The sequence below is a fragment of the Marmota marmota genome, unplaced genomic scaffold (genome assembly GCF_001458135.2).
Source record: "Marmota marmota marmota unplaced genomic scaffold, marMar, whole genome shotgun sequence".
In the NCBI taxonomy this organism is placed as follows: Eukaryota; Metazoa; Chordata; class Mammalia; order Rodentia; family Sciuridae; genus Marmota; species Marmota marmota.
In genome coordinates, this window is record NW_026000208.1 from 1,724,637 (window position 1) to 1,748,142 (window position 23,506).

Below are 23,506 nucleotides of genomic sequence, written 5' to 3' on the forward strand. Positions count from 1 at the left end.
AATATTAATTCAAAAAGGGGGAATAGTTTGCTAGATTTGAACAACATAGCATCTTTTTAGAGAGAGGAATATTTTCTTCTGGATAGTATTTCAAGAATCTGGCATATTTGTGTTGACTGTGGTTTTGGTTAATTTAACTTTTCTGAAGCAGTTTTGTGTACTGCATAGAGTAAAACCTGATAAAGACAGTAAGTCAGGATTATTTGGCTTGTGACATCTGCAAAGGCTTCTTTGAAACCAAGGATTATTTCTTCACAGCTTTACACCTATTTTTAAAAAGCAGAAATACCTGGGCTGGGGTTGTGGCTCAGCGGTAGAGCACCCGCCTAGCATGTGCGAGGCACTGGGTTCCATTCTTAGCACTACATAAAAATAAATAAAATAAAGGCATGTGTCCAATAACAGCTAAAAAATAATTTAAAAAAGCAGAAATACCTAATATTATAATCTTAAAATTAAAATAAATAAACAAAAATAGGCAGACAGATTCATTAATTTTAGATGTTTGTGGTTTTTGAAGTCCTTCAGTTAAGGCATCAGAGATGTGGATTATTGGGGTGCAATAACCAATGCACTCGGGTCATTCTGGTTTGAGAACATGGGACCCTCTGCATTGCGGCAAATAGACACGCATGTGCAGCACTGGGGGGAATTGGTGCGCATGCGCCGACCGGAGGTGCGGTAAATCTGCGCTGCGGCAGTCTTGCGCAGAGCAGAGCGGCCCCTGGAGATGCCTGGCTCCTCGGTCTGAGGAGCGGTCAGCGACGCGATGGAGCGAGCAAGGTCAGCCGTTTTGGTGGCTTCTGTTATCTTGGGGAACTTTCATTTGTTGTCTACTAAATGGAGTACTGTACAAAACTGGAACTTCAGGGCCTTTAGCCCTTTGTTTTGGAGAACCAGATAGACACCTTTGGAGGCTTGGAATTTATCTCTTCTGTTCTTTGGTGTCATGCGGCATTTTGCCGCATCCTCTCATCTGTAATGCCGCGACAGTTCCTTTCGTGGGTGAACCTTTACCTTTCAATTACGAGGCAGTTACAGTGGGTTGCCCGCGGTCTTGTGGGGGAATACTGAGGGTGACCGAGGACCGCTGAGGGTCCGCTGAGGTGTCCATGACCAGGGGTGGGGCTCACCGTTCAGCGCCATGAAGGAAAGGTATACAGTGCCTCTGAGTTTCGGGGACGGTATGTGGAGATGACCATGCCGCGCTGGTCCATAGTACCGAGTGATTTAGCTTACGGGATAGGGCGAGGTTACTGTAGCATGGATGGAAGTGGATATACTGAGGGGACTACCGTGGTTTTAGGGAAGGAATTCAATGCCACATAGTTTGGGCGGTTGTCTGAGGGGACCCTGGTGCAGTTTAGGGGTTATGCCAGGGTGACCGCGGAATAGTTCTGGTAGTGGGTAATGCCGAGGTGAACTTGGTGGGGGAGGTACAGCAGGTATCTACCGGGCTCTGGAGTATTTTGTCTGATTTTGCTTGTAACGGAGATGGTACAGCTATAGTTCAGCAGGTAATGCAGGGCCATTGGAGGGCTGGGGGCTCGAGGGTAAGTTGGAGAGCCCATATTATTGTTGAGGCCACCACGGTTTCTGATGTGAGTGGGAAGAGTGGGGAAGCGGTGGTGGATGTAGTGGGGGACATTGGGGTGCTCACAGTGGCAGTGGTAGTGCGGGGAACGTTCGTTGGTGCGTATGGCCGTAATGGCAGGGCCTGCTGGGTGTCCGAAGTGACTGAGTGGGTCAGCAGAATGACCTCTGGTGTGGAGGGGGAGGGGGTGAGAGGACGGATGGTTGCAGACAGAAGTAGAGACTTTGAAGGAACATTAATTTTCACATGATCTTTGGCTGTTGTGCATTTTGATTTTTATGATTGTGCTTTTCGCTTTCTTAAGCTGCTGTGCCCCTACAATGAAGTGCTAGTTACAGAAATTTAGTTTGGTTTTTTTTGTCTATTTTATTCCTTTATGATTTCTTCACTTAGGTGGCTAACGTGTAAGAAAGGGAAATGGCGTGCACAATTTAGTGTTGTGCATCTTCTGACAGATGTGCAAGGTGATGCCACAGAGGCATTGTTTTTCATTGTTTTTACTTATCATAATATAGTTTTCAAAGGCTATCTCAGGATTGGAAGAGGGTAATATTTTGCGTCACCGCCATTGTGCACTTTCCCAAAGATGGCCGCTGCTGCAGAGGCAATAGTCTGCGCAGGCGCAGCAGGGTGGGGCGGGTGGTCGCCCCCTCCTCATCATGTCACAGCAGGTATGGCACTGTTTGCACCTGATTTCTCATTTTTGCCCTGCTGAAATTTCAGCCATATGCTCTCGACAGTGCTTGGATGAGGTAGGAGAAATGTTGGGTGAGGTGTCCGCCCCCTCCCCAAAGTGCTGCAGTGAAGGGTGCGGGGTGCGCAGGCGCAGTGGGGAGGATAGCTGCTTGTACCTGCCATGCGGTTGGTAGCTGAGAACATGGTTATGCAGCATCAGCTTGGAGAGGATAGAAGCCACCCCTTCACCTGGATGCTATAACAGCTGCTGTTTTACCTCACATTCCCTATTGTGTCGCAGTGGAGGGTGGGGGAAAGAAGGCAGGATTGCACATACTCGGAAGACTTGGCAGCAGGCCTTTCCCCACAGTACCACGGTAGGGGTGTGGTGGATGAAGGAGTGTGAAATGAAGGAGAGGTCAGGAATTTGCAGTCTCCACAGCTGTCCTGTGACCCTCCTTTTCTGTGCTGAAGTAGACTGGAGTGGTAAGGGTCTATAGGACATCAAATGTGCATCCACCAGGTACCTGACGTGCTGCTTGAGGCAGCCTCTATCACTGGTGCAGATGTCAAATTTGTTTTCAAAGTCACCTTTTAATTTTTGTAGATTGTTCTTTTACTGTTTTGTATGATCTAATTTCAAAGTGCATTCAGTAACCCCTTACACAATCCCCTTCCTTTTCGATTTGATTTGATAATTTAATAATTGCATCTACCATCAAGTGTATATTAGTTTAAACTTCTGATGTCCAATTTTTTTATCCACCAAAGAGATAATTTTATTAAAAAACATTGAATCATCTTGGGCTCCTATGATCTTACAGTTGTGTTTGTTAAAAGAGAATAAAACAGGATCAGAAAAGTGGTGAGAGCCCTATTGGTTTGGGGATGTGCATGGGATTAGAATCACTGCTCAAGACTATTGCCTACAGAAGAATTTTTAAATTAAGCTTTTGATAATTTTTGAAGTTGGAACTACTGTGAAAATTTGATGAGAAAGAATAATGAACCAAATGATAGGATTATTATATACCATTACTTTTTAAAATCTTTTTTGCCTTTAAGGATTTTGTTTTCCTTTGTGCTTATCTTCATTTAATCATGTTTTTCATTTTATCTTTGGTACACAGTATGTCTGGTTTTCTTCAGTTGAAATTAACAAGGCAAATCTAGTTAGCTTGAAAAGTTTTGTTATGGAGTTTTCTATTTTTTAGTAGTTAGAAAAATAGAATATTGTGGGCAGTATTTATTATTTGATCATTTTTTGCTGGCTCGTAGGAAGATGTTGCTGCAGATACATTTTGGTTTAACTTCTGAGTCTTTTGACTGTTTATAAAAAACTGTGTAGGCTGGCCTGCCATTTTGTACTCTTTGATTCCGACTCACCATCCCAATATGGCAGATCACTTTGGAAAGACCTCATCCTGTTTCAAGGCATCTGAAGATTTTTAGGTCTCTGATCTGTTCAGCACTTTGCTGGGGCTTTTTGAAAAGGAGGAGTGCAAATTCTTCAGGTGATTTAGATGAAGGAAGCTTGATTGAGGGAAAACTTGCTGTTCAAAGCAAGCTGTTAGCTTAGTTTATTTCCCTTTTCTATTTGATCAGTGTTTTATTACATTTTTATCTCTCATACCCACTGTCTTCTAATTGTTCATTTTTGTTTTCCAACAAATTTCACATTTAATATGGATAGCATTATAAATGTTTTATATGTCACTATGCTGTTATTTAGCCATTTGTAGGGAGAATTATTATTATTATATAAATTTTTTTTTAGTTGTCGATAGACCTTTATTTTATTTATTTATATTTGATGCTGAGAATTGACTCTAGTGCCTCACATGCCAGGCAAGTGCACTACTGCTGAGCTACATAATTCTCCGGGGAGAATTATAAGTGCTGCCCTATCATTACAAAGGACAATGAAATTTTAATCTTATTTCTTTTGTATGGATCAGCACTATCTTTCCCTCCACTTTTATGGCATGGAACTTGAGTAATTGTGCTGACGATGACATCCTCTGAAACTGGTAAAAGTAGTATATATAAATTACCCCTTTTCTGTAGCAATTTCTGAGTACTAACTGGCCCAGAATTCTCCTTTTTCATAATTCTCTTTGTTTTGGAGGCATTGATCTTTCCTATATTAGGGAAGTGCAGATGGGAAGGATCTACTGTTAGCTAATGTTTAAAAATTCCTGAGGTCTTTATTGAATTTTAAAATATAAAGTATATCAAACATTTTTATAGGAAATGATATAATAATAAATTGTGGTATCCCATTAGTTTTTACTTTTCAATATATTTCTGGATTTTGATTTCAGAAAAATTTTAATATTTTTATAATTTCATTTTTTTCTGAACTAGTTAATTTTCTATAATGTTGGTTTCTGGGTTGAGGATACAGTAAGGAAGTTTATAAATGTACCTGTGCATATGTGATTGTATCTGACACAAACCAACATTTTTGAAATAAAGTTCATACATGATTTATTTAGACTAAAAATTGAAATATTAGGATATTTTTGTAAGTTTTTTAACTGAAATGAGATTTTTTTTTCACTCTGAGGAACTGATAAGGGTAAAAGTATAGATTTTTTTGATAGTGGAGTATTTGTAGTTATACCATATTGGTCTTAACATAATTTGGTTGATAGTTTTTTTTTTTATTGTGTTAAATTAAGAGAATGCATTTAATTATTAAGTACATTTGTGAACTCATAGCATGTTTCAGTATTTCCTTTTTTATGGGTCAATAATATTCCATTGTGGGGGCTGGGGATGTGGCTCAAGCGGTAGCGCGCTCGCCTGGCATGCGTGCGGCCCGGGTTCGATCCTCAGCACCACATACAAACAAAGATGTTGTGTCCGCTGATAACTAAAAAATAAATATTAAAAAATTCTCTCTCTCTCTCTCTCTCTCTCTCTCTCACTCTCTCTAAAAAAATAATATTCCATTGTGTAGGCAATATCATATAATGACAATTTATTTATCCTTCAGCCAATAGGCATTTAATTATTAATGCTTTTTGCCTATTATGTGTTATCCCTTTGGGAACATTAGTGTGCTACAAGTTTAGTGTTTTAGTATCATATATCTTGTAGAGGAATTGTTAGATCATTATTTTTATCTTATGATTAGCATATTTTATGTAGTGCTAAGGGCTGTGTCATATTATATTCCAACTAGCATTTTATCTATCTCCTTCCCAACTTTAGTGTTTTCAAGTATTATTATATTATTATAGTGCTTTTGATTTGCATTTGCTTAGTGACTAATGAAGTAGGAACTTCATGTGATATTTGGCCATTTATATATCTTATTTGAAGAACTGTGTATTCAGATCCTTTACCCATTTTGATTTTGGGGGGAAGTGCTGGTGCTGGGGATCACATACAGGACCACCTGTAAGCTAGGTAAACACTCTACCATTAATCTATATTACCAGCTCTTCTTTACCAATTTAGAAAATAGATTTTTTGCTTTTTATTGCTGTATTTGTATGAGTTCTTTTATATTCTGGGTCTAAGACTTTATAAACACTCTTGAGGTGTGATTAACATACAAAAACATTTAGATAGTTAATGTATATAATTTGATGTTTGGAGGTTCTATCAGTGCCATAAATTTATCTATCACTTCCAAAGAACCTTTCTTTTTGTTTTGAATATTAGACTCTCATCTCATATATAATTTATATACTTTTTCCTTTCTTGATTATCTTTCTCCCTTTTTTTTTGAAGGGAGGAGTACTGGGGATTTTAATTTACCACTGAGCTACATCCTCAGCCCTTTTTGTTTTTTATATTTTTAATTTTTTGTTTTTAAATTTTGAGAGAGGGTCTCACTTGCTAAATTGTTGAGGTTGGCTTTGAACATGAGATTCTCCTGTCTCAGCCTGCTGAGCTGCTTAGATTATAGGTGTGTACCACTTCATTGGCTTCATTTCACTGTTTTTAGTGCCTTTTATTAAAGTCAAATTTATTTATTTATTATCTTGCTTGTCCTCAGAGCTCATTTAAAGGACCTACTCCATGGTCACTAAAATTAGCAATGTGTAAATTTTACTGTCTAAAAACCTTTTTTTTAAAACATTTATTTTTTAGTTGTAAGTGGACATAATACCTTTATTTTAGTTTTATGTGGTGCTGAGGATCAAACCCAGTGCCTCATGCATGCTAGGTGAGTGCTCTTTCTCTGAGCCACAACTCCTCTAGCCCCTGTGTAAAAATCTTAAGGTATACGCATATGTGATTTTTCCCCCCTTTGGGTACCAGTGATTGAACCTAGGGGTTAACCACTGAGATACATCCCCAGCCCTTTTTAAAATATTTCATTTAGAGACAGGGTCTCCCTAAATTAGTTGTTTAGGTCCTCGATAAATTGTTAACAATAGCTCTGAATGCGTAGTCCTCCTGCTTCATCCTTCAAAACTGCTGGGATTACAGGTGTGTGCCACCGTGCCTGGCAGAATATATATATATATATATATGATTTTTAAAAATCATTTTATGCCTTAATTTGAATACTTATAGTTCTTTCTTTTAAGGGCGGGGATACTGAGGATTGAACTCAGGGGCACACAACCACTGAGCCACATCCCCAGCCCTATTTTGTATTTTATTTAGAGACAGGGTCTCACTGAGTTGCTTGGCCCCTCATGCCGAGACTGGCTTTGATCCTAAGCTGCTGAGATTACAGGCATGCATCTTAAAGCAATAAAATAATAGGGAGAGTTTACTAACCTGTTTTATTCTAAAACTCAGATACTACTTTTAAAAGTAGGAAGGATGCTAGGCATGTTGGCACATGTTCAAGGCCAGCCTCAGTAATTAAGTGAGGCCCTAAGCAATTGAAAACCTTGTTTAAAAAAAAAAAGGTGTTGTGAATGTGGCTCAGTGATAAAGCACCCCTGGGTTAAGTACCAGAAAAAAAGTGTGCAGATAATTGGATTTGGGGGTGCATAGTATCTGTAAAACATTAGTTGCTTGACTTTTATAAAAGGTCTTTTCTGTCTTCTAGCTTGGAATTGCTGAATCGAAGTTTTATGAGTGATTCCTACATTTCCTAACATGGCTGCCTTCCGGTGGTTGATTTGATTCTATTCCTAAGACAGCCATTTTATGAGATGGTCTGCAGATCTTATTATGGTGGTGTTTTTCCTCTGTGTTGGTAGCTTTTTGATTAAGCAACCCTTGTTTTGCAAATATTAAAGCAAAATTTGTGCAAAAGACTTTTAAAAAAATCAGTTCGTTTTTAGTTACACATGTCAATAGGATTCATTTTTTTAAAATATATTTTTGTAGTTATAGATGGACAGAATGCCTTTATTTCCTTTGTTTATTTTTTTTATGTGGTGCTAAGAATCGAACCCATTGCCTCACACATGCTAGGCAAGCGCTTTGCCACTGAGCAACAGCCCCAGCCCAATAGGATTCATTTTGATATAACTGTGAAAGCATAGAATATATTTTTTTTCTAATTTAGGCTCCATTTTTTAAAAATAGACATTTTTCCCTTTAAACTTAATGTTCTATAATTTCACTATACAAAATACTATTTATTATGATTTTAAAATATGCTTCCCAAGCCACTTTTGGAAATAGCTTTGCTATTTTTGGCCAGAAGAATGAGTATGTAGTGGTGATATGTTACTGAATGCGTGTGAGTATTTTTCTGTACAGATGAGTAAATATAAATGGAAGTGAATATGTCTTTCATTTCTTGATCTTTTAAAACCAGATTGTCTGTGATAGTCAAGATCCTGATTGTTTGAAGGGTAAAGATCTTCTAATATTTTAGTTTTATTTTGTTTTAATTGGATTTTGGACACTTTCATAAGTCAATCATGAGTTGCTTCATATATTGATGAAGTCTACCAAATAATTCTTTTTTACCTGTTTCAGGGATCGCTTACACCTGAGACGAACTACAGAACAGCACGTGCCAGAAGTGGAAGTCCAAGTCAAACGTAGAAGGACAGCCTCACTGAGCAATCAAGAGTGAGTACAGTCTGGGCTGAGAACCAACTGAGGTCAGAATCATGTTTTAGTTTAGAACAAAAATATCATGGAATGAAGAGACTAAAAATAAACAGTTAAAAAAACACATGAATGTAATATAGATGATACGGTAAAATGGTGAGATTGATTGAACAGGTATTGATAGAACACCTGTCTAGTGTCCCTGAGACCCTAAGTCCTAGAACAGGACAAGGGTGTTGGGGCACTAGAGAGTCTCTTCTTCATTTTTTTGGTACCAAGGATTGAACCCAGGGACACTTAACCACTGATCCACATCCGTAGCCCTTTTTGAAATATTTTATTTAGAGACAGGGTCTCACTGAGTTGCTTAGGGTCTCACTAAATTGTTGAGGCTGACTTTAAACTTGCAATCCTGCTGCCTCAATCTCCTGAGTCACTAGGATTACAGGTATGTGCCACTCTGCCCAGCCTAGAGAGTCTCTTCTTAAAACCACTATCAATTCATTTCTCTTCCCACTCCAGAGATAATTTTTAAGTACTTGGTATTTGTCATTTCAGAATTCATCCTATACATGCTTATATGTCTGTTTGTATACATTGCGATTTGTGATTCTTTTCTGACAGTATGTCTTGGGGATCTTGCTATAGTGATATATGTAATTCTATATTATTTTATAGATTAGGGTTATTTTAATTATTAACCTACTAGATACTTATTTTTTTTAATAATATCTTTATTTTATTTTTGTATGTGGTGCTGAGGATTGAACCCAGTGCCTCACGCATGCTAGGCGAGCTCTCTACCTCTGAGCCACAACCCTTGCCCTTGATACTTATTTTGTTTGCATTCCTTGGCTTCTAACGGTGAGGATATGAACAATCATTCTAAAATGCAGTGTATAATAATTTATTTCCTTAACTGTAGTATTTTTTAAATTGTAGGAGGTAGGTAACAGTTAATGTCTTATTGTTGTCACGTATTCATTGTATATATGAAAGATTGTCAAAGGATTGCACATTTTATTTTATTTTTTATTTAGTAGGGCCACTGAGAAGTGAGCCCAGGGGTTCTATACCACTGAACTACGTCATTTTTAAAATTTTGAGACAGAGTCTTGCTAAGTTGCTGAGGGTCTTACTAAATCATGGAGCCTGGCCTTAAACTTGGAATCCTGTTGCCTCAGCTTCCCAGATCCCTGGGATTACAGGTGTATGCTGCCATGCCCAAAAGATTAGCACATTTGAAATTACTGGTGAGAATAAAGATTTCCCCATTTCTTCTAATTTTTAGGAATTAAAATCATTTTTTGAGTGTGTTTTTATTTTTGAGTTTCTGGGGATTTGGCCTTGTTTATGCTAGGCAAGTGCTCTACCACTGAGCTGCATCCCCAGCCCTTTTTAAACAATTTTTTGAAAGAGGGTCTTGCTAAAGTTGTTTAGAACATCCCTAAGTTTCTGAGGCTGGCCTTGAATTTGGGATTATTCTTCCTCAGGCTCCCAAGTCCCTGGGATTACATGCATGTGCCACTGTGCCTGGCTTATATATTTTTTTTTCATTTTGATACCAGTATCACTAACATTCCTAAACTGGCCTTGAACTTACAATTCTTCTACCTCAGCCTCCCTGCACCTGGGACTGCTTCAACATAAAAATCTCCCTTTAACTTCCAAAGTTTTGAATGTTCCTAGAGTGTCCAGTAGAGTTTAGAGAGCTTGTGGTAGAGTTTATGGGGAAGGGCATCTGTTGAGGGAGGATCTTTTTAGTAAATGGAGTTCCATTGTGTTTGTTGTGTTTTGTTACGAGTTTTAATTTTATACATTCTGAACCTAGATTAATACAAGTGATCTCATGCTCATCTTGTTTTGGGATGAAGTGGCCTTCTCCAGTTATCTGTCCGTCTTGTTCATATCTGTGGAAACAGTTTGATTTTGATGAAAACATAACTTGAGTTTTTCTGTTATATACTGTGTATGTTATATATTAAACTTCATAGTCCTTCCTGTATTGGGGGCAGGATCTGAGATGAGTATTGAGTTAGGGAAATTGTATAATTTTTCCAGTTCTCTTCATTCTTAGAGTAAATAGATTATGGAAATATATATGTAGGATTTATTATTATATATATATGTGTGTGTGTGTGTATGTGTGTGTGTGTGTGTGTGTATATATATATATATATATATATATATATATATATATATGAATGACAGCGGAATGCATTACAATCCATATTACACATATAGAGCACATTTTTTTCATATCTCTGGATGTATTAAAGCATATTCACACCAATTCATGTCTTCATACATGTACTTTGGATAATACCATCACATTCCACCATCGTTTCTAATCCTCTACTCACTTCCTTCCTCTCCCATCCCTCTGCCTTATCTATAGTTCCTCTATTCCTCCATGCTCCCCCTCCCTACCCCACTATGAATCAGTCTTTTGAAAACATTTGGTATTTGTTTTTTTTTTTGGGGATTGGCTAACTTCACTTAGCATTATCTTCTCTAACTCCATTCATTTACCTGCAAATGCCATGATTTTATTCTCTTTCACTGCAGAGTAAAATTCCATTGTGTATATATGTCACATCAGTGACAAATCCTCTGAAAGGGAAATGAAGGAAACTACCCCATTTACAATAGCCTCAAAAAAAAATTCTTAGGAATCAACAAAAGAGGTGAAAGACCTCTACAACGAAAACTACAGAACACTAAAGAAAGAAATTAAAGAAGACTTCAGAAGATGGATAGATCTATCTTGCTCTTGGATAGACAGAATTAATATTATCAAAATGGCCATACTACTAAAAGCACTATACAGAATTAATGCAATTCTAATCAAAATACCAATGGCATTCCTCATAGAAATGGAAAAAGCAATCATGAAATTCATCTGGAAAAAATAAGAGACCCAGAATAGCTAAAGCAATCCTTAGCAAGTAGAGTAAAGCAGGTGGCATCACTATACCAGACCTTAAACTATACTACAGAGCAATAGTAACAAAAACAGCTTGGTATTGGCACCAAAACAGACTGATAGACCAATGGTACAGAGACTAACCCACAAAATTACAATTATCTTATATTTGACAAAGGTGCCAAAAACATACATTAGAGAAAAGAAAGCCTTTTCAACAAATGGTGCTGGGAAAACTGGAAGTTCATATGCAACAAAATGAAATGAAATCCCTATCTCTCACCATGCACAAAACTCAACTCAAAATGGATCAAGGACCTAGGAATTAAACCAGAGACCCTGTGTCTAAATGTAGGATTAATAGAACTTGTATCATGGTTTATATATAAGCTCAAAATTTCATAAGCCAGGTACTTGTATATTTTATTAAACTGAATCTTCATTGATATTTATCCAATTAATATCCTACCTTCTCCCAAACAATAAAGATGGGAGTCCATTCTGCCTAGAGGGATTCTATTGATTCCAGCCCTAAATAATTATCATTTTATTCATTCTAGAAAGTTCAATACAAAACTAAATAAAAATAGCACAAGACACAAACTAATGAGTATGAATAGAACTGTGCTGACTTTTGTTCCACTCGTGGAATTGATGGTAATTTTGTCTTTCATTAGATATGTCACCACATCATCTCTTGTTCTTGGGATAATATCTTCCCTTTTGGTTGATATATTTTCAGTTTAAGGGTAATTAGGGTTGGAGAGTCATCTTTATCTATTTTAGGTATACCTTCAAATGTATTTCCTGATTAATATTCTGCTTTTTGTGATGTGTAATGCTATATAGCCTGCATCTTGTTTTCTCATTCTTTTTTTTTAAAGAGAGAGAGAATTTTTAATATTTATTTTTTTTTTAGTTTTCGGTGGACACAACATCTTTGTTTGTATGTGGTGCTGAGGATTGAACCCGGGCTGCACGCATGCCAGGCGAGCGCGCTACCACTTGAGCCACATCCCCAGCCCTTTGTTTTCTCATTCTTAACCTCAGTTGTCTTTAGGCTCCCAGAGTTAACCAAGGAGGATACTTAATAGGAAATTCTCTTAATTCAAGTTTCAAGAAGCAAAGTTGTTTTTTTTTTTCCTTCTTCCTGCAACAGTTTTAGGACTTTGTTAGGTCAGAGAACTGGTTGCTGTTTGGCAACAGTGAGATTGAAATGAGGAATACTTAGATTATTTATTATTCAGACCTGGGCATATAGCTCAGTGATAAAATGCTTGCCTAACATGTATAAGGCCCTGGGCATATAGCTCAGTGATAAAATGCTTGCCTAACATGCATCTCCCAGCACTGGTAGAGTAGATTTTATTATTTGGTGATTGGGGTAGGAAAATTTAAATGTAACTGAGGCCAACTAACTTGAATTATTGCACACTTCACAGATATTAATATTCTCTCCATTTGATTGTCCTTAATTCACACATTAGCCCACAAGCTGCAGGGTTCCCATGCCATGATACATCTGATCCAGCTAGCTTGTGAATCTGTGATTCCCAGTGTGCTTTCAGATTTGATTATTTGGGAAAATGGCTCAGAACTTAAAAATAAAACATAACACACAAATACCTCTCTCTATATATGTGTACATATTCTTTATAGGTATATCTGTGTGATTTTGTAAAAAATGTTATGGGGATTTAACCCCAGAGCCTTATGCATGCTAGGCAAACACTACAACTTAGTACAAGATTTATAAAACTTACAAATGAATGTAGGTCAAGGTCTGAGAGGGTCTCAAACATAAAGCTACATTCTTTCAGGATGTACTCTGTATGTTAGTAGATAAAACCCATTAGAAAACATAACAGAACTTCAGAAATCCACTGTTGTGTTGGGGTTTCATTATGTAGACAAAATTAACTGAAACATTGGTCATGTGATTGAAATCAGTCTTTAGGTTCCATCCTATCCTAGGAAGTCAGGTTCCGAAGCCTTCTCTTTAATATTTGTTTGTTTTTTTCTTGGGCCTGGCCATATCCCAATCTGAATTATCTCACTAGCATAAACCAAGAACAATAAAGATATTTCTATCTTTTTGTAAATTCCAAGGAGTTAGATGTGACTTCCTGATAACCTGGGACAGAGGCCAGCTAATTTTATGTATGTATGTATGTATGGGCTGGGGATTGAATCGAGGGTCTCTTTGCCACTGAATTACATCCTTAGTCCTTTTTATTATTTATCCCAAGTTGCTGAGGGTCTTGCCAAGGTACTTCTCTGTCTTGTCTTGAGCTTATGATTCTCATCCTCCCTAAGTTGCTGGAATTACATGTCTATGCCATGGCACCTGGCTTAAATTCTTTATTATTTAACAGTATGTTTAACACACAATGGAAAATCTATAGAAAAAAAGTGGAAACTTGTACCAGTCTCATTTCCAAATCCAGTGCTATTAAATATTTTCAAATATATTTTATCATTTTTCCCCCTTACCAACAGGGTAAAATTGCTAATATCAATAGCAGACCTTTCCTGTTGATCAGCAAACTATAATTTCCTTTATTTATTGTGTGTGTGTGTGTGTGTGTGTGAGAGAGAGAGAGAGAGAGAGAGAGAGACAACAAGCATGTGCACATGCTGAGGATCGAACCTAGAGTACTTTACCACTGTGCTGCATCTCCTTTGTTTTTGATGTTTATTGTGGGCTTTGCTAAGCTGTTGATACTGGGCTTGATTTTGTGGTCCTCCTATCTTGACCTCTAGAGTTGGGATTATAGGACTGTACCACCATGGCCATCTCTTTCTTATTAGATTCACAGCAAGGTTACTGACCCACAGGGTATGTGGAGGGTTTTCTTATAGAATTCCCTGCTTACTAATACAGATGGTTGAATCACATAGTTTGAAAGCCCTCAAATCTCATGGACTCTGCAAGTTATTAGGTATTTATTTATGAAGAAAATGCTTCAGATGAGACAGCCTTTATGCATCATTAATGTATGCTGAGCAAATACCCTCACTCTATTGCAGGGGAGTAAGCATTTTAGGATAATTGGAAATTGAATGATGGATATGGTACTAATAGTATTTCTACAGGAGTAATAGTTCTTAGTTTTATAGTTCTTTGAAAATATTTCCAGATTGGGTAAGTATCTGCTAGTTTCTTGCACATACTTATGTGTCAAGATTTTGTGTTTTGTGTTAATAGTTAACTTACTAGGTAAAAATGGTCTATTCTGAACATAAAGGAGAACCTTTGTAAGTTTAAGGGTCTTTGTGTTTTATTTCATATAATTGCACATGGACAAAAATCTTATTAATAAGATGTATCTTGTATGTGTGTATTTATATTTATATGTGTGTGTATGTATATATATACACATATAAATATAATATATATGAATATAAATATATAGATAGAAAAAAAAAAATATATATATATATATTGTATTCTTTTAATAGGTGTCAGTTGTACCCAAGGCGTTCTCAGCAGCAACAAGTACCTGTGGTGGATTTTCAGGCGGAACTGAGACAGGCCTTCTTAGCTGAGACACCAAGAGGTGGTTAAAGCAATACTGGAACATCAAGCTAGCTGATTTCAAGAGAATCAAACAATAACAACAAAAAAAAAACAGGTTAGAGCTGATACTGTAATGATCAGTGTCATAAAATAAGCACATTGTATGACATTTAAAACAATAGAAGTCTGAACTTAATGTCCCTCCCCTGATATTTTGACATGTTTTTGTGTCACTTCCAAACATTTCATAGTGCATGCTTTTTAGAAAGTTTTATTCATATTTTATTTTGCATTGATTATCAACTTTATATGAAAAATTTTTATGAATGGGCATTAAATATCTTAGTGAATGTTTTATTTATTCATGTTTTAGTTGTCAATAGACCTCTATTTATTATATGTGGTGCTGAGAATCGAACACAGTGCCTCACACATGCCAGGCAAAGTGTGCTACCGCTGAGCCACAGTCTCAGCCCCTAGTGAATGTTTTATAATTACATTTTGTGATAGACTTCATTTTTGTGTGTGTGTCTAGTTTTAAAGTATTTACTGTTTTAATTTCTTAACCTTCCAAATGTAGTATGTCACTTTTCACTTTGACCAATTTTGGCATAAATGAAAGTTGTAAATACATCACACATTCATTAGCAATGAGTGTTAAGAGAATCTAAGTATTTTCCTATGCTTATTTACTAATTTTTTATTTTTCAATTATAGTTCTTTTTTTAATATATATTTTTAGTTGTAGTTGGACACAATGTCTTTATTTTATTTTTATGTGGTGCTGAGGATCGAACCCAGGGCCTTGCACATGCTAGGCGAGTGATCTACCGCTGAGCCATAACCCCAGTCCCCCTAATTATTTATTTTTTATTGTCTTTTTCTCACTTTCATGTTTTCTCTAATGTATTTCCTCTTGGAATCAGCAGTGTAATAAAGATACTATCCATAATTTTTCAATGTAGTGAATATTTATTTAGTTTGTATTTTTGTTAGTTGCTCACTTTTTTTAAATTTAAATTTAATTTTTTTAGTTGTAGGTGAACACAATATCTTTATTTTTATTTATTCGGTGCTGAGGATCGAACCTAGGACCTCACACATGTGAGATGAGTGCTCTACTGCTGAGCCATAGCTCCAGCCCTTGCTCACTTTTTTAATAGGAAAAAAGACATTGCAAGTTTGATTTTGATTTAGTATTCTGTTTTATTTTGCAATTATTTTCTGTTTCAACATTACAATGCCCAAATTCCTAGGATTTACTTGTACATTCAAACATGCACACATACATGCTCAGTTATTTAATTATTTTTTGTTTAGAAAATAAAACTTTAGAAGAAAAGGGTTTTATTGATGAATTCTCTGTAGATTTTATTTTTGTTTTTTGAAATGTTACTCTTCAACATCTTCAACATGAGTTAACACGGATTGTTTATAGCCATCATTTTGAATTGAGATCTGAAGAGAGCTTTTCTGAGAAATCATTTCATTGAATCCTTTATACCCAACATTTTGTAATAATTACATGGACTTGTAAATAAATACTGGAATCTGATCACTGTCCCCAACTGTTCTTCAGAGTAAAGGCATTTTTCAATGAGCAGGTGTCCACAGATTAAATTTTTTTAACCTAGCAATTTTTTTGGCTACCCAGGTGTATATGAAACAAATTAATTTGAATTTGACATTTGTTACTGCCTTCTGTGTATCTCAAGATGTGTATGCAAATATTCTAGAGTCTAAAACATGAAATCTGAAACACTTTTGGACTTTTGGTAGCAAACATTTTGGACGAGAGCTATTCAACCAGGAGTTCCTTTATATTTTATTTTTTAAATTTTTTGTAGTTGTAGATGGACAGGATGCCTTTATGTGGTTTATTTTTATGTGGTGCTGAGGATCAAACCCAGTGCTTCACATATGCTAGGCAAGTGCACTGGCAGTGAGCTACAGCCCCAGCCCTTTATTTTTTAATTAATTAATTAATTAATTTTTTGGTGGTGTTGGGGATTGAACCCAGGGCCTTGTGCATGCAAGGCAAGCACTCTACCAACTGAGCTATATCCCCAACCCACACTTTATATTTTATTTAAAAAATTTTTTGCATACTGGAGATTGAACCCAGAGACTCAACCCAGACAAGTGCTCTACCTCTGAGTTATGTTCCTGGTACTTTTTTCAAAATTCTGATATGGAGTGTACCTAAAGTATTCAGGCTGACCTCTAATTTTCCTTATTCCTCAGCCTCTGGAGTAGCTTGGATTACAGGCTTGTGCTACTATGTCTGACCACAGGTACATTTTTGGCATCTCAATGTGTGATAACATAAATTATCCTAGTGCAGAGCATAGAGTATAAATTTAGTGAAAATTTTATTTCTTCTTTAAACTATTTTTTTTTTGTAGTACGATTCCTAAATTTTATGTTATCACTTTCTAAGGGCATCTGAGGAAACGTTTAGTAACATGAAAACATACTTAGGTTCTCATACTTCCTTTGGGTATTTTTTGTCATTAAATAAAAGTTTTGAAGGAAATATTTTTGCATGTGTATGCTTGCCATCTATTTATTTATTCATTCATTCATTTATTTATTTATTTTCATGATGAGGTAGGGTCTCGATAAGTTGCCAAGGTTGGATTTAAATCTACAATCCTCCCACCTCAGCCTCCCATATTGTGGGGATTATAGGCATGTTCCACTGCACCCTGGTCATGTGGTTTTAATTCACATTGTTTTGTAGATGAATATGTCCCATTTGTATTTTCTCCTGTTATGTCATTGGTAATCATATTTTGTACATTTTTCTGTAGAGAGTCTCAAGTTTATGATCATTTCAAAGTCTGTATTTTACAAAAGTTTGACCTTGCTATGATGATTGATCTTAGGTGGTTTACTTTGCTTTTATGTCCTTTCATTTGAGAAGATACACAGTGACTACTCATCTATCATCTGATGTGAAGCTGCTGTTTTACTTTGCAATTATTATGGTCAATAGTTTGAGACCCTGTGCTGTACTGGCTATAACTGACTACATAGGAAGTCTTAAGCAGATTCATATTATTTGGTGAAGAAAGATTACCTAATATCATTTTGAACAGGATTTAGGGGAAAGAAAGAGAACCTTGCAGTTGAAAATTGACTAAATTCAGGAATAATTGAGATATTGATGTAAATTTTGGAATTGGGAATTCATGCTTACGTGGGACATTTAAGAATTAGAAGGTAAAATAAATGAGTTTTATTTCTCTAGGTGTGTCAAATGTGGGAGTTAAGATGAGGGAATACTGAAATTTGTTAGACTCTTGCTATGGCAGCGTGAGAGGAGGGATGTTTTGAATGTGTGTTGCAGTGATTTTAGTGCAGAATTAACTTGTTTAAAATATGATATATTGCAGTGCAGCTATAACATGCTTTCCTCTGCAGGCTCTGTCTACTATTTATGAAGCTTCTGCCCAGCTTGCATTGTTTATAAGAGAACCTTCATCATACCTTTATCTGTACCAAGCCTTCCCTTAGGTATTAAGGATCCCCAGATTTTATTTTTGACATCGGCTTTGGTGGAACAGCAATCATGGTAAGATGTTCATTAAAGTACAGGAGTGGTAAGATGCTATAAGGGCCCAAAATAATAGTTTCCCAAGGTGTGAGGAGCTTTGGGTTTTAAAAGTTAGGAAAGAGAATATATCCATAGATACGTAGTCTTGTATTAAATAAAAACTGGAGATGAGAAATGTCTGGTTCCTATTATCGGTTGGTTGTACAAGTTATACAAATCATGCTGAAAAGAGAAAGATAACTTATGATGTAAGAAAATACAGAAGTAGTTTTTGGTGATCATTGCTGTTTTAAGGAACCATCTTGCCCATTGGTGACTCTTAATTTCTGAAGACTTACAGACTACTTAGGAAAGTTTTTTCTCCTTTTTTTTAAGTATAGAGATTGATCTCAGGGGTGCTCCACTACTGAGCTATCACCAGCCCATTAATTTTTTTTTAACTTTTTTTGTTTTAAAGACTGTCTGGCTAAGTTGCTGAGGCTGGCCTTAAAATTGCAGTCATTCTGCCTCAGCCTTTCAAGTTGCTGGGACAAAAGAATCAGTTGGTTAATATAGATGAAAATTATCTGGATAGAGTATCCTAATAAAAATTGCATGATTCTGAAAATATAGAGCATGCATTCTCCAAGAGTATCAAAATTGGTTCTTGACGTATCAAAAAAAAATAACATTCTATATTGCTTTATAATACCACATTATATTAAAATATAGGGAGATCATGACTCTATATTAAAATCTCACATGGGAGGGTTACTGTGATAAATATCTAAAACGGTGCTGTAGGGGAACAAAAACGAAAGAAAATGTGGAGAAACAAGAATTTGGAAGTTCTGAATATTGTTGTAGGTGTTATGGATCTGAATGTCTTTACAAAGCTAAGAAATACCATGCATTATGCTTTAGTTAGGTTGATGGGATTTGTAGTTTTATTTTAAGTACAGATTTGTTCAGGGTAAAACAAACAGTTTATAAAATCAAATGATTAGAAAAAAGGTAGTATTTGGGAAGGGAAGAGAGATTATAGTTCTAAAAGGTAACCAACTGTGAGCTGAGGGATTTCAGAAAAAAATATAATGAGTAATGGTGGGAAAACTGCCTAAAATTTTAAGAAGTAAAGGTTTTCTTAGAAGAATCTAGTGGTCCTGGGTCAAAATTTGGTCTAGTATATTTAGTGAGAGAGAAGAAATGTTGCAGAAAAGGCATGGAAGAGGACTTGTTAAAGAAACCAGATTTGGATTGATATGGGAGCAGGCAAGAAATGAAAAATTGACTATTGACATTCCTTTTAATAATTCCAGACTGTGGGCAAGAGTAGCAAGATGCTGCAGCACATTGACTATAGAATGAGATGTATCCTGCAAGACGGCCGAATCTTCATTGGCACCTTTAAGGCTTTTGACAAGCATATGAATTTGATCCTCTGTGATTGTGATGAGTTCAGGAAAATCAAGTAAGTCTGAGGATTGGGTAACAGTTGGAAGCAAAAGCAGTGAAAATCCAAGGGCAGAGCTAAAGTAGAGTTTATAAAGGGTGACTTTCATGTAGAGAAACTATAGCAGGGCCAGTCTATTGTCTAATCTCTTAATGTCATGTCTGACTTGGGTTAGAGCTTTAAAGGCATTACATCCAATGTATTAGTGTAAATTTGCAAAAACAATCATGCATTACTGAGAATAAAACAGCACAATATGATTGAAATATCAAATTATATGTATTTCAAAAAATTAGAAGTATTAATTGACTGTCCTCTGTGACAGTCTTACATTGAAGGAGAGAAAATAATTGTCTATGGTTGGGGAATTGTGTTACGAATACCATTTGGTATCCCTTCTCTCTTTACTATTTCTTTTATTTCAGTTTTGTATTCAAGATTTATTTAGTTAAAAGTGATTTTAAAAATTTATTTTCCATTTCTTTAATGTTTTCTTAGTTGTTGATAGACATTTATTTTATTTATTTATTTTTATGTGGTGCTGAGGATCAAACCCAGTACCTCACACATGCTAGGTAAGTACCACTGAGCCACTACCCCAGCCCTATTTTCCATTTTAATGTGGAAATAGAGTTGAAACTTTTGCCTACCTTAAAAGGCTAAGTCTCATCATTTCCATCTATATTTTACAAAAGTAATTCACTTTTTGTAATATTTGTGTAATAACCAGGAAATATTCTGGAAAGGACAATAGTTAAAATAGGAAAGGAGCTTTGCTATTTATATATGTAAATTGAGTCTGAATGTTTCATTTAGGGGATTAAACTGAATAACTTCAGTGAGAATCTTGGCATTAGTTTTTGTCTTATTTAGTACTTGTGTTTAATGAATAATTTGAGGATTGCTAAAATTTCTCTCACTAAAATTTCTTCTTATTCATAGGCCAAAGAATGCAAAGCAGCCAGAGCGTGAAGAAAAGCGGGTTTTAGGTCTGGTGTTGCTGCGTGGGGAGAACTTGGTATCCATGACTGTGGAGGGACCACCCCCTAAAGATGTAAGGAAGATGCAGGCAGGACAGAGCTCTTTAAAATTTTGTCTTTGAAAGTAATTTTTTGTTGTTTTATTCTTAATTGGTATATAAAAGCAAATAATTTAAATGTGGGAGAGTATTGTATTCTTTGAGATGGCTGAAATAGGGGGACCAGGGAAGCACAATATAGTATACTTTTGTCAAATGTGTTCAGAACTTGATGCTAGCTAATATTTGAACTTTTATGAATTAAAAGTTGTCTGATGGGTTACTTTATGTGCTGGGTTACCTAGGTAATCATGGGAGTTGTCGATTTATTTCCACATGGTGTGTGTCCTAACAATTTGAAAAATATATATGTGGAGAATTATCTCCATGGTATATATACTCATTTTTTCCATTTGAGTGCTGAAATTAATGTTAGGTGGGTGGCCTGGGAACATAGTGGGTAAAACTGATTTTTGTATAAAAGTGCTGAGAACTTGAGTAAGTCATTCAGTTCTACATTATAAATTTTCTTATTTCAGACTGGTATTGCTCGGGTGCCACTTGCTGGAGCTGCAGGAGGTCCTGGGGTTGGGAGAGCAGCTGGCAGAGGAGTACCAGCTGGTGTACCAATTCCCCAGGCTCCTGCTGGATTAGCAGGCCCTGTCAGAGGAGTTGGAGGTCCATCCCAGCAGGTGGGTAACAAGGAAAGGGTTTTAGCTTAATGGGGAAATGTGAGTAGATCCCTGGATTGAGGATATTTAAAAATGTGTATTTGTTTAAGCAGTATATGTTATAGAATAAGCAGGGAGATAAATATAAAAGCAAGGTAATAAAACTAGTTACTTAAAATGGTTACTCGGTATTTAAAGCCACCTTGTTAGGAGTAAAACTATTATTTGCTTATTCAGAAAAATACGAATGTACATGTCAGATTTGGAAAAAAGAGACGAATAGCTGCTTTGATATGTCATAATACCAAGATTTTTAAAAAATATTTTTTATTTGTTGGTGGACCTTTATTTTATTAATTTATATGCAGTGCTGAGAATTGAACCTAGTTCCTCACACATGCTAAGCAATTCCTCTACAGAACTCAGGATGGGATGTATCTCAGTGGTAGAGCATGCACTTGACATATGTAAGCCCTTGGATTTCATTCCCAGTGCTGCAAAATAAAATATGAATGAGACAAGTATAAAATTGCAGTAATTATTTAGCATTTAAGAGGACATACCTAATATTTATTTTCTGTGTTTAAAAATGTGAGCATGTTTCTTCTCATTTTTATTGTCTTCCTGGCTCTGCCCTCTCAGGTAATGACTCCACAAGGAAGAGGTACTGTAGCAGCTGCTGCTGTTGCTGCTACTGCCAGCATTGCTGGAGCCCCAACACAGTACCCACCAGGACGGGGGACTCCACCCCCACCTGTAGGCAGAGCAACCCCACCACCAGGTATGGGATTTGTGAAAAAGAATAATTTGTGTCTCCAAGAGTTCATATGCCATTATCTAAGTCAGTTTGAGACAACAACAACAACTGACTTAGATAATGGATTCAGATACAACCTAAGTGCTCAATTAGAGGTTTTCGGAGTATATAATTAGTTTTTAATGAAAGAATAGGAATTCTTTTTGAATTGGAGATGACAAACAGGAGCAATATTTAAAAAGAAATTATTTGATCCTCATTGGCTGCTGCTTTTCCCTCTTTCTTTCTGGATTGAACCCAGCTCATTTCTTTAAACATTACTTTGGGCTGAAGTCTAACTTTCCTGAGCCAACTTATAAGGTCTTTATTTCTGAATTGTTTTCTTTGTAGGCATCATGGCTCCTCCACCTGGTATGAGACCACCTATGGGCCCACCAATTGGGCTTCCCCCTGCTCGAGGGACGCCAATAGGCATGCCTCCTCCTGGAATGAGGCCCCCACCACCAGGAATTAGAGGTGAATTGGGATTACAGGAGCTTGAGAGTGGCAGCCAGGGCTTTGAATGTATATATATATATATATATATATATATATATATATTATTTTTCTGACTGTTTCATTGAATTTTGTTTATTTTTTGTTTTCCAGGTCCACCTCCCCCAGGAATGCGTCCACCAAGACCCTAAAATACTGTTGATTCATCTAAGTCACCTTTATCCCTGCTCTGCGTCTTGTGAATTGTGTAGATTGTTTGTGAGCTTTTTGTCCCCTTTCTGCATTAATAATAGACAATAAATGCATAGAGCAATTAAACCATGAGATACTTGTATATTTTTTCTTTGCCTATTTATATTGGTGAGGTCAGAGTGAAAACATTTTTTCTGGTATTGAATACTATTAAGGAATTTATTCAAATTACTTTTTAACGTAAAATGATTGTGCTATTTGTTTCTGCTTTCTCACTTTCTTCTACTTTGTGCATGACCAGTGTTGATTGGTAACATTTGCAGATAGGAAACTCATGAAACAGGGGCTTTAAGTTGTTATGAATTCATAAATAGTCTTCTGCTTTTTACTTTACTATGTCACAATACCTGAAATAAAGTAGAGATGAATGCAAGGTCTTGTAAGGATATAATATTTACTGAAGGAAATTGTGCCACTGACTTGGACTCGTTGCAAATAATTGAAATTAATGAGCACAAAGAGATAGCCTTTCCTTGGAAATTTACCTTAGTTAATCAATTTTTACAGTGTCCTGAAATCAGAATAGAAGATCTGATCCTAATGTCTCAAACTGACTTAGATAAACATTGTCTACCTGCATGTAAATATTCATTTATAAAATACTAAATGAAGGGCAGACTGT

The 23,506-nt window shown here is 36.2% G+C and overlaps 2 protein-coding genes across 7 annotated transcripts; both read left to right on the top strand.

Moving 5' to 3' along the window:
• Positions 1-635: 635 nt before the first annotated feature.
• Snurf (SNRPN upstream open reading frame) lies at positions 636-19,709 on the top strand. Of its 6 annotated transcripts, none has more exons than XM_048791692.1 (5): positions 636-783; positions 8,177-8,272; positions 14,643-14,815; positions 16,945-16,994; positions 18,127-18,158. In XM_048791692.1, exons 1-3 carry the CDS (start codon positions 770-772, stop codon positions 14,746-14,748), a joined length of 216 nt encoding a protein of 71 aa, XP_048647649.1. In that variant the 5' UTR covers positions 636-769; the 3' UTR covers positions 14,749-14,815; positions 16,945-16,994; positions 18,127-18,158. The 6 variants fall into 6 exon arrangements, with proteins under 6 accessions (XP_048647649.1, XP_048647647.1, XP_048647651.1 ...); XM_048791690.1 differs by lacking the exon at positions 16,945-16,994 and adding an exon at positions 17,802-17,925; XM_048791694.1 differs by lacking the exons at positions 16,945-16,994; positions 18,127-18,158 and adding an exon at positions 19,558-19,709.
• Snrpn (small nuclear ribonucleoprotein polypeptide N) lies at positions 18,137-22,956 on the top strand. The gene is made up of 7 exons (XM_015506593.2): positions 18,137-18,277; positions 19,558-19,709; positions 20,634-20,745; positions 21,249-21,401; positions 22,023-22,161; positions 22,528-22,653; positions 22,786-22,956. The coding sequence occupies exons 1-7, from the start codon at positions 18,275-18,277 to the stop codon at positions 22,821-22,823; spliced, it is 723 nt and encodes a 240-aa protein (XP_015362079.1). The 5' UTR covers positions 18,137-18,274; the 3' UTR covers positions 22,824-22,956.
• Positions 22,957-23,506: the final 550 nt, after the last annotated feature.